The sequence below is a fragment of the Thunnus albacares genome, chromosome 11, assembly GCF_914725855.1.
Source record: "Thunnus albacares chromosome 11, fThuAlb1.1, whole genome shotgun sequence".
Taxonomy (NCBI): domain Eukaryota; kingdom Metazoa; phylum Chordata; class Actinopteri; order Scombriformes; family Scombridae; genus Thunnus; species Thunnus albacares.
In genome coordinates this window covers 21,204,178-21,220,002 of record NC_058116.1, presented here as the reverse complement: position 1 = coordinate 21,220,002, position 15,825 = coordinate 21,204,178, and the positions used below count along the sequence as shown (strand labels likewise).

Sequence of the window (15,825 nt, the reverse complement as noted above, 5' to 3'; positions counted from 1 at the left end):
AAAGAAACAACCATGACTTATCTTAACATATATTAAAGACACAGTAAGTTTCTATCATGTATGTTTTCTTCAAAACTACAAAAGGGTTGCAAAAAAGCAAAAAAGGGTTGCTAGAGAGTTTTTACTCACAGACAATGCATGCTAGGAAGTGCTAATATACTGGTGTGTATTCCTCTTCAGAAACTTTGTTATTTCACATCATAAAACATCAGATGAACTCATGTTTATAAGTTCTGAAATGGTCTGAAAATGAAAACTAGAAATATTAAGTTGAATTAACGTGAAATTACTAAAACTTATATATTTACACTTATATATTTTATTTATATTAAGTTAATGACAGTTAAGATGGTTCATTTATGTCCACAAAACATTTTCTGTATTTGAGAATTAGTTTTTCATTTTATTAAATATTTTGAGACATTAAGCTTCTGGACATTTTTGTCAGATTATTTGGGAAACGTACGTTGTAATGGTCTATTCTAATTAAATTTGACCTCTATTCACCTTTATCTGTATTGTGAGTCAATAAAGATATAAGAATATTTGTTTTCAGCTTTAACACATTCTTCATAGGATCTGTAGACTAATGTGATTCAATAGTCTGTGTACACAAAATCATAGTCAAACATTATGTTACGGTGTGCTTCTATAACATTCTTAAAATGTGTCTCCTAATTTCTGGTAACTTCAGGCCATACACAAGAGGATTCGAAACTGGAGGAATGACAACAAACTCTAGTGACAGAAAAACAGCCATAAATGTGTTTATCTCCTCAGGATCATACCGGCTCAGGGCGATATCACAAAATATTGCGATGGAATAAATCACAAAAGAAATAACGTGTGGCAGACAGCTCTGTAATACTTTCCTTTTGAATTCTGCTGAGCTTTTCCAGCAAACGATTATTATTCGCAGATAGGTGTACAGGATGTAAAAAAGGGGAAGGAAAACTGTGGCTACAGTAATAAGCATACCTACAATATTGTTGACAACTGTGGCAACACATGATAATTTTACAATTTTCCAGTTGGCACAAAACACTTTTTGTATCTCGTTGCCACATAAAGGAAGCCTCATGGACATGGAGTTACATACTGTAACAACAAAGGCCGAATAAATCCAAGCCATTGCTGCCAACTTGAAAACAGTTTTAGAGGTCATTTTTCTGTGGTAGTGTAAAGGATGACATACAGCAACATACCTATCGTATGCCATAATGCCCAGGATGGTAATTTCATTGGAAGCATATGTGTAAATAACATATATCTGAGTGTAACAAGCAGGACGTGAGATCAAATGAGAGTCAGACAGAAGATCCATGAGGAATCTGGGGAAGAAGCCAGTAGAACCATACAGAGCGTTGACAGATAAACAAGCAATAAACATATACATGGGCTCATGTAGAGTTCTTTCTCGAGATATCACCAGCATTATGACGAGATTAGCAGAGACAATAAAACTGTAGAGCAGGAGGCAAAAGACAAAGGCTGGATAGCGGTAGTGTCCAATGTTCACAAACAATGTGAGATTGAAGTAAAAAGAAACAGTATTGTTGTCCATTTCACTCACACTGAAACAGTGACAAAGAATTCAGTATTTATGTCTTTGTTGTAATACGAACTCTCATTCCTGTCCACAGATATCAGTGGTCTGTGTAAAGGACTCTACACACTTTCACTATACTTACTATATGGTGGTCAATAATCTTCAGGTCTGTGCTACATTTTGTTCTCGGTTAGATCTGTAGACAAACCACCAGTGCAGGTAATGGGAGGAGATTTTTATGTTGTCTGACTCTGTACATGTCATCACAGTTTTTCTACTCTGGAGAATTATGATGCTAACATAATGATCTTAATAGTATGATAATTTGTTACTTGCCCACAATGTGTCTTAAAAGTTCAAATATTATAATAGTAATAATAATAATAAAACTTTATTTTGGTGGCTTCCAGTTTGTTTTGGTATGGAGTAGATGTGTTTTCGTGGAGCGCCACTTCTACTTCACCTTTTATCTCACCCAAAAGCCATTCAATTTCTATTTCTACATGTCAGGTGTGGGTCATAACGTTCTAAATAAAATGACAAAACCAGGTAAAGGAAAGAGACAAGAAAAGGGTTCAAGAGAAGAAGATTCAGGTGATAACTTGACAAAGCTAGCAGGCATGGGAGAAGCTAATCTAACACTGTGAGTGTCCCCACTCAAGCTACCAATGAGGATGGCCTGGCCATCACCCGCCACCACGGTTCAAGGCTACATCCAGTCCTACCAGCCCGCACATCAGGCTGCTGCCAACCCCCCCAGTATAATCTCATCACATAGCTAAATAGAAGGGTTTGAAGGTTAAAATACAGGAAATGGTAAGCAATATTGCACAATTACTAAAGAAAGTTTTTCTAACAAGTATAATGAATGTTGTTTATTGTCCCAGACCGGATCATCAGACTTTGAAGTTGATGTTCTAATACAGTTTTTCTTCATTGATCTGTCTCATTCAGGAAACTCAGTAACCAATGAAATCTGCTCCTGTATCGTTTCTCTCGCTGTGGTTTCTGTGGTTGTTATGCTCACATGGCGAGCTGTGGTGGTCAGTTGAAAAAGTTGAACCATCATAAACTCTGAATACAGCAGCAAAGAGCTGTGCACATTTATTAGAGCGGCAGCTGCCAGCGACCTTGGTGGCACGGCTGCCTTCACGTTTACATTGAAAAATGGAGGCGGCTGCAGCAACTGTTTGCGGCCTGAAAGCAACTTTAATGCTTTATTACAAGATCACAAACTAACTAATATGAAGTGGACTCAGTCAAAAGTCATTTGTTGTTGGTAGGGTAGAGGATGGGCAGACACACAACAACCCTGCCTGTTCAAATCCTCATTTATACATTTTAAACTGGTTCAATTTAGAAACATAAGCTTCACTGCTGCCTCAAAAATGAGTTAACTAAATTTAAGTTGGATAATAAACCATCAACTGAGTTAATTCTAGATATCAATTTCAATAAACTTAAACATAAAGTTGAATCAACAACTGTTCAATCACACTGACAAACATTGTAGTCAGATTTTCATTTCTATTTTATCAGTTTGAAAAGATGCTTCTTCAGTTGCCACAAAGAAACTGTTGGAGCCACTTTGTACCAGAGTCAGTAAATATTCAACATGTGTGTCTGCTTCAAGTAAGTTTGTTAGAATATAAGTGAACATGAGACTGAATATGATACAGAGCTTCATCAGGGTTTTTATTGTTTTCATTATTATGAAAAGAAACAACCATGACTTATCTTAATCTATATTAAAGACACAGTAAGTTTCTATCATGTATGTTTTCTTCAAAACTACAAAAGGGTTGCAAAAAAGCAAAAAAGGGTTGCTAGAGAGTTTTAACTTGCAGACAATGCATGCTGGGAAGTGCTAATATACTGTTGTGCGTATTTCTCTTCAGAAACTTTGTTATTTCACATCAGAAAATATCAGATGAACTCATGTTTATAAGTTCTGAAATGGTCTGAAAATGAAAACTAGAAATATTAAGTTGAATTAACATGAAATTAATAAAACTTATATATTTACACTTATATATTTTAGTTATACTAAGTTAATGACAGTTAAATTGGTTAATTTATGTCCACAAAACATTTTCTGTATTTGAGAATTAGTTTTTCATTTTATTAAATATTTTGAGACATTAAGCTTCTGGACATTTTTGTCAGATTATTTGGGAAACGTACGTTGTAATGGCCTATTCTAATTAAATTTGACCTCTATTCACCTTTATCTGTATTGTGAGTCAATAAAGATATAAGAATATTTGTTTTCAGCTTTAACACATTCTTCATAGGATCTGTAGACTAATGTGATTCGATAGTCTGTGTACACAAAATCATAGTCAGACATTATGTTACGGTGTGCTTCTATAACATTCTTAAAATGTGTCTCCTAATTTCTGGTAACTTCAGGCCATACACAAGAGGATTCATAACTGGAGGAATGACAACAAACTCTAGTGACAGAAAAACAGCCATAAATGTGTTTATCTCCTCAGGATCATACCGGCTCAGGGCGATATCACAAAATCCTGCGATGGAATATATCACCAAAGAAATAACGTGTGGCAGACAACTCTCTAATACTTTCCCTTTGAATTCTGCTGAGCTTTTCCAGCAAACGATTATTATTCGCAGATAGGTGTACAGGATGTAAAAAAGGGGAAGGAAAATTGTGGCTATAGCAATAAGCATACCTAAAATATTGTTAACAACTGTGGCAACACATGATAATTTGACAATGTTCCAGTTGGCACAAAACACTTTTTGTATCTTGTTGCCACATAAAGGAAGCCTCATGCACATGGAGTTACATAATGTAAGAACAAAGGCCGAATAAATCCAAGCCATTGCTGCCAACTTGAAAACAGTTTTAGAGGTCATTTTTCTGTGGTAGTGTAAAGGATGACATACAGCGACATACCTATCGTATGCCATAATGCCCAGGATGATAATTTCATTGGAAGCATATGTGTAAATAACATGTATCTGAAGGTAACAAGCAGGGCGTGAGATCAAATGAGAGTCAGACAGAAGATCCATGAGGAATCTGGGGAAGAAGCCAGTAGAACCGTACAGAGCGTTGACAGATAAACAAGCAATAAACATATACATGGGCTCATGTAGAGTTCTTTCTCGAGATATCACCAGCATTATGACGAGATTAGCAGAGACAATAAAACTGTAGAGCAGGAGGCAAAAGACAAAGGCTGGATAGCAGTAGTGTCCGATGTTCACAAACATGGTGAGGTTGAAGTAAAAGGAAACAGTATTGTTGTCCATTTCACTCACACTGAAACAGTGACAAAGAATTCAGTATTTATGTCTTTGTTGTAATATGAACTCTCATTCCTGTCCGGAGATATCAGTGGTCTGTGTAAAGGAAAATTTAAGCAGTTGTGTCATAAACTCTTCACCAACTTTAGTATGTATATTGGATCAATATGTCATATAATATTGGTCATGAAGACTCTACACACTTTCACTATACTTACTAAACTATATGGTGGTCAATAATCTTCAGGTCTGTGCTACATTTTGCTCTCGGTTAGATCTGTAGACAAACCACCAGTGCAGGTAATGGGAGGAGATTTTTATGTTGTCTGACTCTGTACATGTCATCACAGTTTTTTCTACTCTGGAGAATTATGATGCTAACATAATGATCTTAATAGTATGATAATTTGTTACTTGCCCACAATGTGTCTTAAAATTTCAAACATTATAATAGTAATAATAATAATTATTTTGTTTGTTTTGGTATGGAGTAGATGTGTTTTCGTGGAGCGCCACTTCTACTTCACCTTTTATCTCACCCAAAAGCCATTCAATTTCCATTTCTACATGTCAGTTGTGGGTCATAACGTTCTAAATAAAATGACAAAACCAGGTAAAGGAAAGAGACAAGAAAAGGGTTCAAGAGAAGAAGATTCAGGTGATAACTTGACAAAGCTAGCAGGCATGGGAGAAGCTAATCTAACACTGTGAGTGTCCCCACTCAAGCTACCAATGAGGATGGCCTGGCCATCGCCCGCCACCACAGTTCATGGCTACATCCAGTCCTACCAGCCCGCACATCAGGCTGCTGCCATCCCCCCAGTATAATCTCATCACTTAGCTAAATAGAAGGGTTTGAAGGTTAAAATACAGGAAATGGTTAGCAATATTGCACAATAAATAAAGAAAGTTTTTCTAACAAGTATAATAAATGTTGTTTATTGTCCCAGACCGGATCATCACATTTTGAAGTTGATGATTTTCTAATACAGTTTCTCTTTATTGATCTGTCTCATTCAGGAAACTCAGTAACAAATAAAATCTGCTCCTGTATCGTTTTTCTCGCTGTGGTTTCTGTGGTTGTCATGCTCACATGGCGAGCTGTGGTGGTCAGTTGAAAAAGTTGAACCATCATAAACTCTGAATACAGCAGCAAAGAGTTGTGCACATTTATGAGAGCGGCAGCTGCCAGCGACCTTGGTGGCACGGCTGCCTTCACGTTTACATTGAAAAATGGAGGCGGCGACAGTAACTGTTTGCGGCCTGAAAGCAACTTTAATGCTTTATTACAAGATCATAAACTAACTAATATGAAGTGGACTCAGTCAAAAGTCATTTGTTGTTGGTAGGGTAGGGGATGGGCAGACACACAACAACCCTGCCTGTTCAAATCCTCATTTATACATTTTAAACTGGTTCAATTTAGAAACATAAGCTTCACTGCTGCCTTAAAAATGAGTTAACTAAATTTAAGTTGGATAATAAACCATCAACTGAGTTAATTCTAGATATCAATTTCAATAAACTTAAACATAAAGTTGAATCAACAACTGTTCAATCACACTGACAAACATTGTAGTCAGATTTTCATTTCTATTTTATCAGTTTGAAAAGATGCTTCTTCAGTTGCCACAAAGAAACTGTTGGAGCCACTTTGTACCAGAGTCAGTAAATATTCAACATGTGGGTCTGCTTTAAGTAAGTTTATTAGAATATAAGTGTATGTATGTATGTTTTCTTCAAAACTACAAAAGTGTTGCAAAAAAAGCAAAAAAGGGTTGCTAGAGAATTTTTTCTCACAGACAATGCATGCTAGGAAGTGCTAATATACTGTTGTGTGTATTTCTCTTCAGAAACTTTGTTATTTCACATCAGAAAACATCACAAAATATCAGATGAACTCATGTTTATAAGTTCTGAAATGGTCTGAAAATGAAAACTAGAAATATTAAGTTGATTTATGTCCACAAAACATTTTCTGTATTTGAGAATTAGTTTTTCATTTTATTAAATATTTTGAGACATTAAGCTTCTGGACATTTTTGTCAGATTATTTGGGAAACGTACGTTGTAATAGCACATTCTAATTAAATTTGACCTCTATTCACCTTTATCTGTATTGTGAGTTAATAAAGATATAAGAATATTTGTTTTCAGCTTTAACACATTCTTCATAAGATCTGTGGACTAATGTGATTCAATAGTCTGTGTACACAAAATCATAGTCAGACATTATGTTACGGTGTGCCTCTATAACATTCTTAAAATGTGTCTCCTAATTTCTGGTAACTTCAGGCCATACACAAGAGGATTCATAACTGGAGGAATGACAACAAACTCTAGTGACAGAAAAACAGCCATAAATGTGTTTATCTCCTCAGGATCATACCGGCTCAGGGCGGTATCACAAAATCCTGCGATGGAATATATCACAAAAGAAATAACGTGTGGCAGACATCTCTCTAATACTTTCCCTTTGAATTCTGCTGAGCTTTTCCAGCAAACGATTATTATTCGCAGATAGGTGTACAGGATGTAAAAAAGGGGAAAGAAAACTGAGGCTATAGTTAAAAGCATACCTACAATATTGTTGACAACTGTGGCAACACATGATAATTTTACGATGTTCCAGTTGGCACAAAACACTTTTTGTATCTTGTTGCCACATAAAGGAAGCCTCATGGACATGGAGTTACATACTGTAACACCAAAGGCCGAATAAATCCAAGCCATTGCTGCCAACTTGAAAACAGTTTTAGAGGTCATTTTTCTGTGGTAGTGTAAAGGATGACATACAGCAACATACCTATCGTATGCCATAATGCCCAGGATGATAATTTCATTGCAAGCATATGTGTAAATAACATATATCTGAATGTAACAAGCAGGGCGTGAGATCAAATGAGAGTCAGACAGAAGATCCATGAGGAATCTGGGGAAGAAGCCAGTAGAACCGTACAGAGCGTTGACAGATAAACAAGCAATAAACATATACATGGGCTCATGTAGAGTTCTTTCTCGAGATATCACCAGCATTATGACGAGATTAGCAGAGACAATAAAACTGTAGAGCAGGAGGCAAAAGACAAAGGCTGGATAGCGGTAGTGTCCAATGTTCACAAACAATGTGAGATTGAAGTAAAAGGAAACAGTATTGTTGTCCATTCCACTCACACTGAAACAGTGACAACGAATTTAGTATTTATGTCTTTGTTGTAATACGAACTCTCATTCCTGTCCACAGATATCAGTGGTCTGTGTAAAGGACTCTACACACTTTCACTATACTTACTATATGGTGGTCAATAATCTTCAGGTCTGTGCTACATTTTGCTCTCGGTTAGATCTGTAGACAAACCACCAGTGCAGGTAATGGGAGGAGATTTTTATGTTGTCTGACTCTGTACATGTCATCACAGTTTTTCTACTCTGGAGAATTATGATGCTAACATAATGATCTTAATAGTATGATAATTTGTTACTTGCCCACAATGTGTCTTAAAAGTTCAAATATTATAATAGTAATAATAATAATAAAACTTTATTTTGGTGGCTTCCAGTTTGTTTTGGTATGGAGTAGATGTGTTTTTGTGGAGCGCCACTTCTACTTCACCTTTTATCTCACCCAAAAGCCATTCAATTTCTATTTCTACATGTCAGGTGTGGGTCATAACGTTCTAAATAAAATGACAAAACCAGGTAAAGGAAAGAGACAAGTAAAGGGTTCAAGAGAAGAAGATTCAGGTGATAACTTGACAAAGCTAGCAGGCATGGGAGAAGCTAATCTAACACTGTGAGTGTCCTCACTCAAGCTACCAATGAGGATGGCCTGGCCATCACCCGCCACCACGGTTCATGGCTACATCCAGTCCTACCAGCCCGCACATCAGGCTGCTGCCATCCCCCCAGTATAATCTCATCACTTAGCTAAATTGAAGGGTTTGAAGGTTAAAATACAGGAAATGGTTAGCAATATTGCACAATTAATAAAGAAAGTTTTTCTAACAAGTATAATAAATGTTGTTTATTGTCCCAGACCAGATCATCAGATTTTGAAGTTGATGATTTTCTAATACAGTTTCTCTTTATTGATCTGTCTCATTCAGGAAACTCAGTAACCAATGAAATCTGCTCCTGTATCGTTTCTCTCGCTGTGGTTTCTGTGGTTGTTATGCTCACATGGCGAGCTGTGGTGGTCAGTTGAAAAAGTTGAACCATCATAAACTCTGAATACAGCAGCAAAGAGCTGTGCACATTTATGAGAGTGGCAGCCGCCAGCGACCTTGGTGGCACGGCTGCCTTCGTGTTTACATTGAAAAATGGAGGCGGTAGCAGCAACTGTTTGCAGCCTGAAAGCAACTTTAATGCTTTATTACAAGATCACAAACTAACTAATATGAAGTGGACTCAGTCAAAAGTCATTTGTTGTTGGTAGGGTAGAGGATGGGCAGACACACAACAATCCTGCCTGTCCAAATCCTCATTTATACATTTCAAACTGGTTCAATTTAGAAACATAAGCTTCACTGCTGCCTTAAAAATGAGTTAACTGAATTTCAGTTGGATAATAAACCATCAACTGAGTTAATTCTAGTTATCAATATCAATAAACGTAAACATAAAGTTGAATCAACAACTGTTCAATCACACTGACAAACATTGCAGTCAGATTTTCATTTCTATTTTATCAGTTTGAAAAGATGCTTCTTCAGTTGCCACAAAGAAACTGTTGGAGCCACTTTGTACCAGAGTCAGTAAATATTCAACATGTGAGTCTGCTTTAACCCTCCTGTTATGTTCATTTGTCAGGAACAGCAATGGTGTTCCCGGGTCAATTTGACCCAGTGCATGTTTAATTATCCAAAAGATGTCTGAAACCAAAAAAATCCTAACAAGCAGTGTGAATATTTCATTACTAACTCCATTACTAACTATTCTATCAATATTTAGTGCAATGGTGTTCCTTACCTCTAACAGGTAATGGTTCAATTAGGATAATTCACTCGTTTTTCATTTAAAAAATGCATGTTCAAACTTTTTTTTAAATGTTTCACCACTTTATTGCTTTTGAAAGACCAACATATGAAACACAATAGTTTTACATAACATTGATAATGACATATCATGACATAACTAGTGGGCCCTGGCACTGTCTTGATTATGTTTTCTGCAGACAGTTTTGCCTGACGCATATTTGGGGATGAAGACCACTGTAATTCACCATTTTTTGACATGAATGTCTTGCTTGGAGGAATAGGAATAGCAGTTCCCCCATCTGGGTCAAAATCAGAATCATTAGAATCAGAATTTAGCTCAAGATGGTCTTCATCTTCAGACACATCCTCCTCCATTTCACTGTCATGATCAATGATGACTTCCAGAGCCTCCTGGACTGTCACCCTTTTGCTTCTGCTGCTCATTTTGTAAAGGTTTGCCTGACAGAGTGTAATGTTGGTAGGACTCCCATGCAGAGAATCTTTTATATGTTTTGCCCCTCCCCTGTTGAGTGTCCACTGAATGTGGGTGGAGTTTTCCCGCAAGAACATAAATGGTTCTCGTCAAATATCATAACACCTGCACCTGTGTGTGTGTGTGTGTGTGTGTGTGTGTGTGCGTGTGTGTGTGCTCTGTGTGTGTGTGTGTGTGTGTGTGTGAGTGATTGGGATGAAATATGTCTCACAGTTGCAAAGAAAAAAATAGTCTGACATTTCTGACACCCTTTTACCTCCAGTTTGACTGCTGGGTCAAATTGACCCGAACAGTATCTATGTGATATAAACATGCAAGGGGGTGGTTGCAAATATGTGAGATGAACAATTTTCATATTATATGTTGAGTACACTAATTAAGGCAAGCAGAAGAAGTTTCATACTGAAAAAATACTTTTAAGTATTTTTCCTAGATCTTCAAACTTTAAAACGGGTCAATTTGACCCAGAACATAACAGGAGGGTTAAGTAAATTTGTTAGAATATAAGTGAACACCAGACTGAATATGATACAGAGCTTCATCAGGGTTTTTATTGTTTTCATTATTATGAAAAGAAACAACATGTTTTGCCCCTCCCCTGTTGAGTGTCCACTGAATGTGGGTGGAGTTTTCCCGCGAGAACATAAATGGTTCTCGTCAAATATCATAACACCTGCACCTGTGTGTGTGTGTGTGTGCCTGTGCTCTGTGTGTGCACTGTGTGTGTGTGTGTGCTCTGTGCGTGTGTGTGTGTGTGTGTTTGTGTGTGTGTGTGTGTGTGTGTGTGTGTGTGTGTGTGTGTGTGTGTGAGAGAGAGAGAGAGAGAGAGAGAGAGAGAGTGATTGGGATGAAATATGTCTCACAGTTGCAAAGAAAAAAATAGTTTGACATTTCTGACACCCTTTTACCTCCAGTTTGACTGCTGGGTCAAATTGACCCGAACAGTATCTATGTGATATAAACATGCAGGGGGTGGTTGCAAATATGTGAGATGAACCATTTTCATATTATATGTTGAGTACACTAATTAAGGAAAGCAGAAGAAATTTCATACTGAAAAAATACTTTTAACAATTTTTCCTAGATCTTCAAACTTTAAAACGGGTCATTTTGACCCGGAACATAACAGGAGGGTTAAGCAGTTGTGTCATAAACTGTTCACCAACTTTAGTATGGATATTGGATCAATATGTCATATAATATTGGTCATGAAGACTCTACACACTTTCACTATACTTACTATATGGTGGTCAATAATCTTCAGGTCTGTGCTACATTTTGCTCTCGGATAGATCTGTAGACAAACCACCAGTGCAGGTAATGGGAGGAGATTTTTATGTTGTCTGACTCTGTACATGTCATCACAGTTTTTCTACTCTGGAGAATTATGATGCTAACATAATGATCTTAATAGTATGATAATTTGTTACTTGCCCACAATGTGTCTTAAAATTTCAAACATTATAATAGTAATAATAATAATGATAAAACTTTATTTTGATGGCTTCCGGTTTGTTTTGGTATGGAGTGGATGTGTTTTCGTGGAGCGCCACTTCTACTTCACCTTTTATCTCACCCAAAAGCCATTCAATTTCTATTTCTACATGTCAGTTGTGGGTTATAACGTTTTAAATAAAATGACAAAACCAGGTAAAGGAAAGAGACAAGAAAAGAGTTCCAGAGAAGAAGATTCAGGTGATAACTTGACAAAGCTAGCAGGCATGGGAGAAGCTAATCTAACACTGTGAGTGTCCCCACTCAAGCTACCAATGAGGATGGCCTGGCCATCACCCGCCACCACGGTTCAAGGCTACATCCAGTCCTACTAGCCCATACATTAGGCTGCTGCTATCCCCCCAGTATACTCTCATCACATACCTAAATAGTAGGGTTTGAAGGTTAAAATACAGGAAATGGTTAGCAATATTGCACAATTAATAAAGAAAGTTTTTCTAACAAGTATAATAAATGCTGTTTATTGTCCCAGACCGGATCATCACATTTTGAAGTTGATGATTTTCTAATACAGTTTCTCTTTATTGATCTGTCTCATTCAGGAAACTCAGTAACCAATAAAATCTGCTCCTGTATCGTGTCTCTCGCTGTGGTTTCTGTGGTTGCCATGGTCACATGGCGAGCTGTGGTGGTCAGTTGAAAAAGTTGAACCATCATAAACTCTGAATACAGCAGCAAAGAGCTGTGCACATTTATGAGAGTGGCAGCTGCCAGCGACCTTGGTGGCACGGCTGCCTTCACGTTTACATTGAAAAATGGAGGCGGCGACAGTAAATGTTTGCGGCCTGAAAGCAACTTTAATGCTTTATTACAAGATCACAAACTAACTAATATGAAGTGGACTCAGTCAAAAGTCATTTGTTGTTGGTAGGGTTAGGGGATGGGCAGACACACAACAACCCTGCCTGTTCAAATCCTCATTTATACATTTTAAACTGGTTCAATTTAGAAACATAAACTTCACTGCTGCCTTAAAAATGAGTTAACTAAATTTAAGTTGGATAATAAACCATCAACTGAGTTAATTCTAGATATCAATTTCAATAAACTTAAACATAAAGTTGAATCAACAACTGTTCAATCACACTGACAAACATTGTAGTCAGATTTTCATTTCTATTTTATCAGTTTGAAAAGATGCTTCTTCAGTTGCCACAAAGAAACTGTTGGAGCCACTTTGTACCAGAGTCAGTAAATATTCAACATGTGAGTCTGCTTTAAGTAAGTTTGTTAGAATATAAGTGTATGTATGTATGTTTTCTTCAAAACTACAAAAGTGTTGCAAAAAAGCAAAAAAGGGTTGCTAGAGAGTTTTTACTTGCAGACAATGCATGCTGGGAAGTGCTAATATATTGTTGTGTGTATTTCTCTTCAGAAACTTCGTTATTTCACATCAGAAAACATCAGATGAACTCATGTTTATAAGTTCTGAAATGGTCTGAAAATGAAAACTAGAAATATTAACTTGAATTAACATGAAATTAATAAAACTTATATATTTACACTTATATATTTTATTTATATTAAGTTAATGACAGTTAAGATGGTTCATTTATGTCCACAAAACATTTTCTGTATTTGAGAATTAGTTTTTCATTTTATTAAATATTTTGAGACATTAAGCGTCTGGACATTTTTGTCAGATTATTTGGGAAACGTACGTTGTAATGGCATATTCTGATTAAATTTGACCTCTTTTCACCTTTATCTGTATTGTGAGTTAATAAAGATATAAGAATATTTGTTTTCAGCTTTAACACATTCTTCATAAGATTTGTAGACTAATGTGATTCAATAGTCTGTGTACACAAAATCATAGTCAAACATTATGTTACGGTGTGCTTCTATAACATTCTTAAAATGTGTCTCCTAATTTCTGGTAACTTCAGGCCATACACAAGAGGATTCATAACTGGAGGAATGACAACAAACTCTAGTGACAGAAAAACAGCCATAAATGTGTTTATCTCCTCAGGATCATACCGGCTCAGGGTGATATCACAAAATCCTGCGATGGAATATATCACAAAAGAAATAACGTGTGGCAGACAACTCTCTAATACTTTCCCTTTGAATTCTGCTGAGCTTTTCCAGCAAACGATTATTATTCGCAGATAGGTGTACAGGATGTAAAAAAGGGGAAGGAAAACTGAGGCTATAGTTAAAAGCATACCTACAATATTGTTGACAACTGTGGCAACACATGATAATTTTACGATGTTCCAGTTGGCACAAAACACTTTTTGTATCTTGTTGCCACATAAAGGAAGCCTCATGGACATGGAGTTACATACTGTAACACTAAAGGCCGAATAAATCCAAGCCATTGCTGCCAACTTGAAAACAGTTTTAGAGGTCATTTTTCTGTGGTAGTGTAAAGGATGACATACAGCAACATACCTATCGTATGCCATAATGCCCAGGATGATCATTTCATTGCAAGCATATGTGTAAATAACATATATCTGAATGTAACAAGCAGGACGTGAGATCAAATGAGAGTCAGACAGAAGATCCATGAGGAATCTGGGGAAGAAGCCAGTAGAACCGTACAGAGCGTTGACAGCTAAACAAGCAATGAACATATACATGGGCTCATGTAGAGTTCTTTCTCGAGATATCACCAGCATTATGACAAGATTAGCAGAGACAATAAAACTGTAGAGCAGGAGGCAAAAGACAAAGGCTGGATAGCGGTAGTGTCCAATTTTCACAAACATGGTGAGGTTGAAGTAAAAGGAAACAGTATTGTTGTCCATTCCACTCACACTGAAACAGTGACAAAGAATTTAGTATTTATGTCTTTGTTGTAATACGAACTCTCATTCCTGTCCACAGATATCAGTGGTCTGTGTAAAGGACTCTACACACTTTCACTATACTTACTTACTTACTATATGGTGGTCAATAATCTTCAGGTCTGTGATACATTTTGCTCTTGGTTAGATCTGTAGACAAACCACCAGTGCAGGTAATGGGAGGAGATTTTTATGTTGTCTGACTCTGTACATGTCATCACAGTTTTTCTACTCTGGAGAATTATGATGCTAACATAATGATCTTAATAGTATGATAATTTGTTACTTGCCCACAATGTGTCTTAAAAGTTCAAATATTATAATAGTAATAATAATAATAAAACTTTATTTTGGTGGCTTCCAGTTTGTTTTGGTATGGAGTAGATGTGTTTTTGTGGAGCGCCACTTCTACTTCACATTTTATCTCACCCAAAAGCCATTCAATTTCTATTTCTACATGTCAGGTGTGGGTCATAACGTTCTAAATAAAATGACAAAACCAGGTAAAGGAAAGAAAAGAAAGAGGGTTCAAGAAAAGGGTTCAAGAGAAGAAGATTCAGGTGATAACTTGACAAAGCTAGCAGGCATGGGAGAAGCTAATCTAACACTGTGAGTGTCCCCACTCAAGCTACCAATGAGGATGGCCTGGCCATCACCCGCCACCACGGTTCATGGCTACATCCAGTCCTACCAGCCCGCACATCAGGCTGCTGCCAACCCCCCAGTATAATCTCATCACTTAGCTAAATAGAAGGGTTTGAAGGTTAAAATACAGGAAATGGTTAGCAATATTGCACAATTAATAAAGAAAGTTTTTCTAACAAGTATAATGAATGTTGTTTATTGTCCCAGACCGGATCATCACATTTTGAAGTTGATGATTTTCTAATACAGTTTCTCTTTATTGATCTGTCTCATTCAGGAAACTCAGTAACCAATGAAATCTGCTCCTGTATCGTTTCTCTCGCTGTGGTTTCTGTGGTTGTCATGCTCACATGGCGAGTTGTGGTGGTCAGTTGAAAAAGTTGAACCATCATAAACTCTGAATACAGCAGCAAAGAGTTGTGCACATTTATGAGAGCGGCAGCTGCCAGCGACCTTGGTGGCACGGTTGCCTTCACGTTTACATTGAAAAATGGAGGCGGTGGCAGCAACTGTTTGCGGCCTGAAAGCAACTTTAATGCTTTATTATAAGATCATAAACTAACTAATATGAAG

At 36.9% G+C, this 15,825-nt stretch overlaps 3 protein-coding genes and 1 pseudogene across 3 annotated transcripts; all 4 read right to left on the bottom strand.

Annotated features, from left to right (window-relative positions):
• Positions 1 to 649: 649 nt before the first annotated feature.
• On the bottom strand, positions 650 to 1,564 carry LOC122992595 (olfactory receptor 10J4-like). The gene has a single exon (XM_044366440.1). It carries the CDS (start codon positions 1,562 to 1,564, stop codon positions 650 to 652), a length of 915 nt encoding a protein of 304 aa, XP_044222375.1.
• Positions 1,565 to 3,916: 2,352 nt separating this feature from the next.
• Positions 3,917 to 4,831, bottom strand: LOC122992812 (olfactory receptor 10J4-like). The gene has a single exon (XM_044366761.1). It carries the CDS (start codon positions 4,829 to 4,831, stop codon positions 3,917 to 3,919), a length of 915 nt encoding a protein of 304 aa, XP_044222696.1.
• A 2,244-nt stretch (positions 4,832 to 7,075) lies between these two features.
• On the bottom strand, positions 7,076 to 7,990 carry LOC122992816 (olfactory receptor 10J4-like). Its single transcript, XM_044366768.1, has one exon. The coding sequence runs from the start codon at positions 7,988 to 7,990 to the stop codon at positions 7,076 to 7,078; it is 915 nt and encodes a 304-aa protein (XP_044222703.1).
• A 5,645-nt stretch (positions 7,991 to 13,635) lies between these two features.
• Positions 13,636 to 14,568, bottom strand: LOC122992594 (annotated as a pseudogene).
• Positions 14,569 to 15,825: the final 1,257 nt, after the last annotated feature.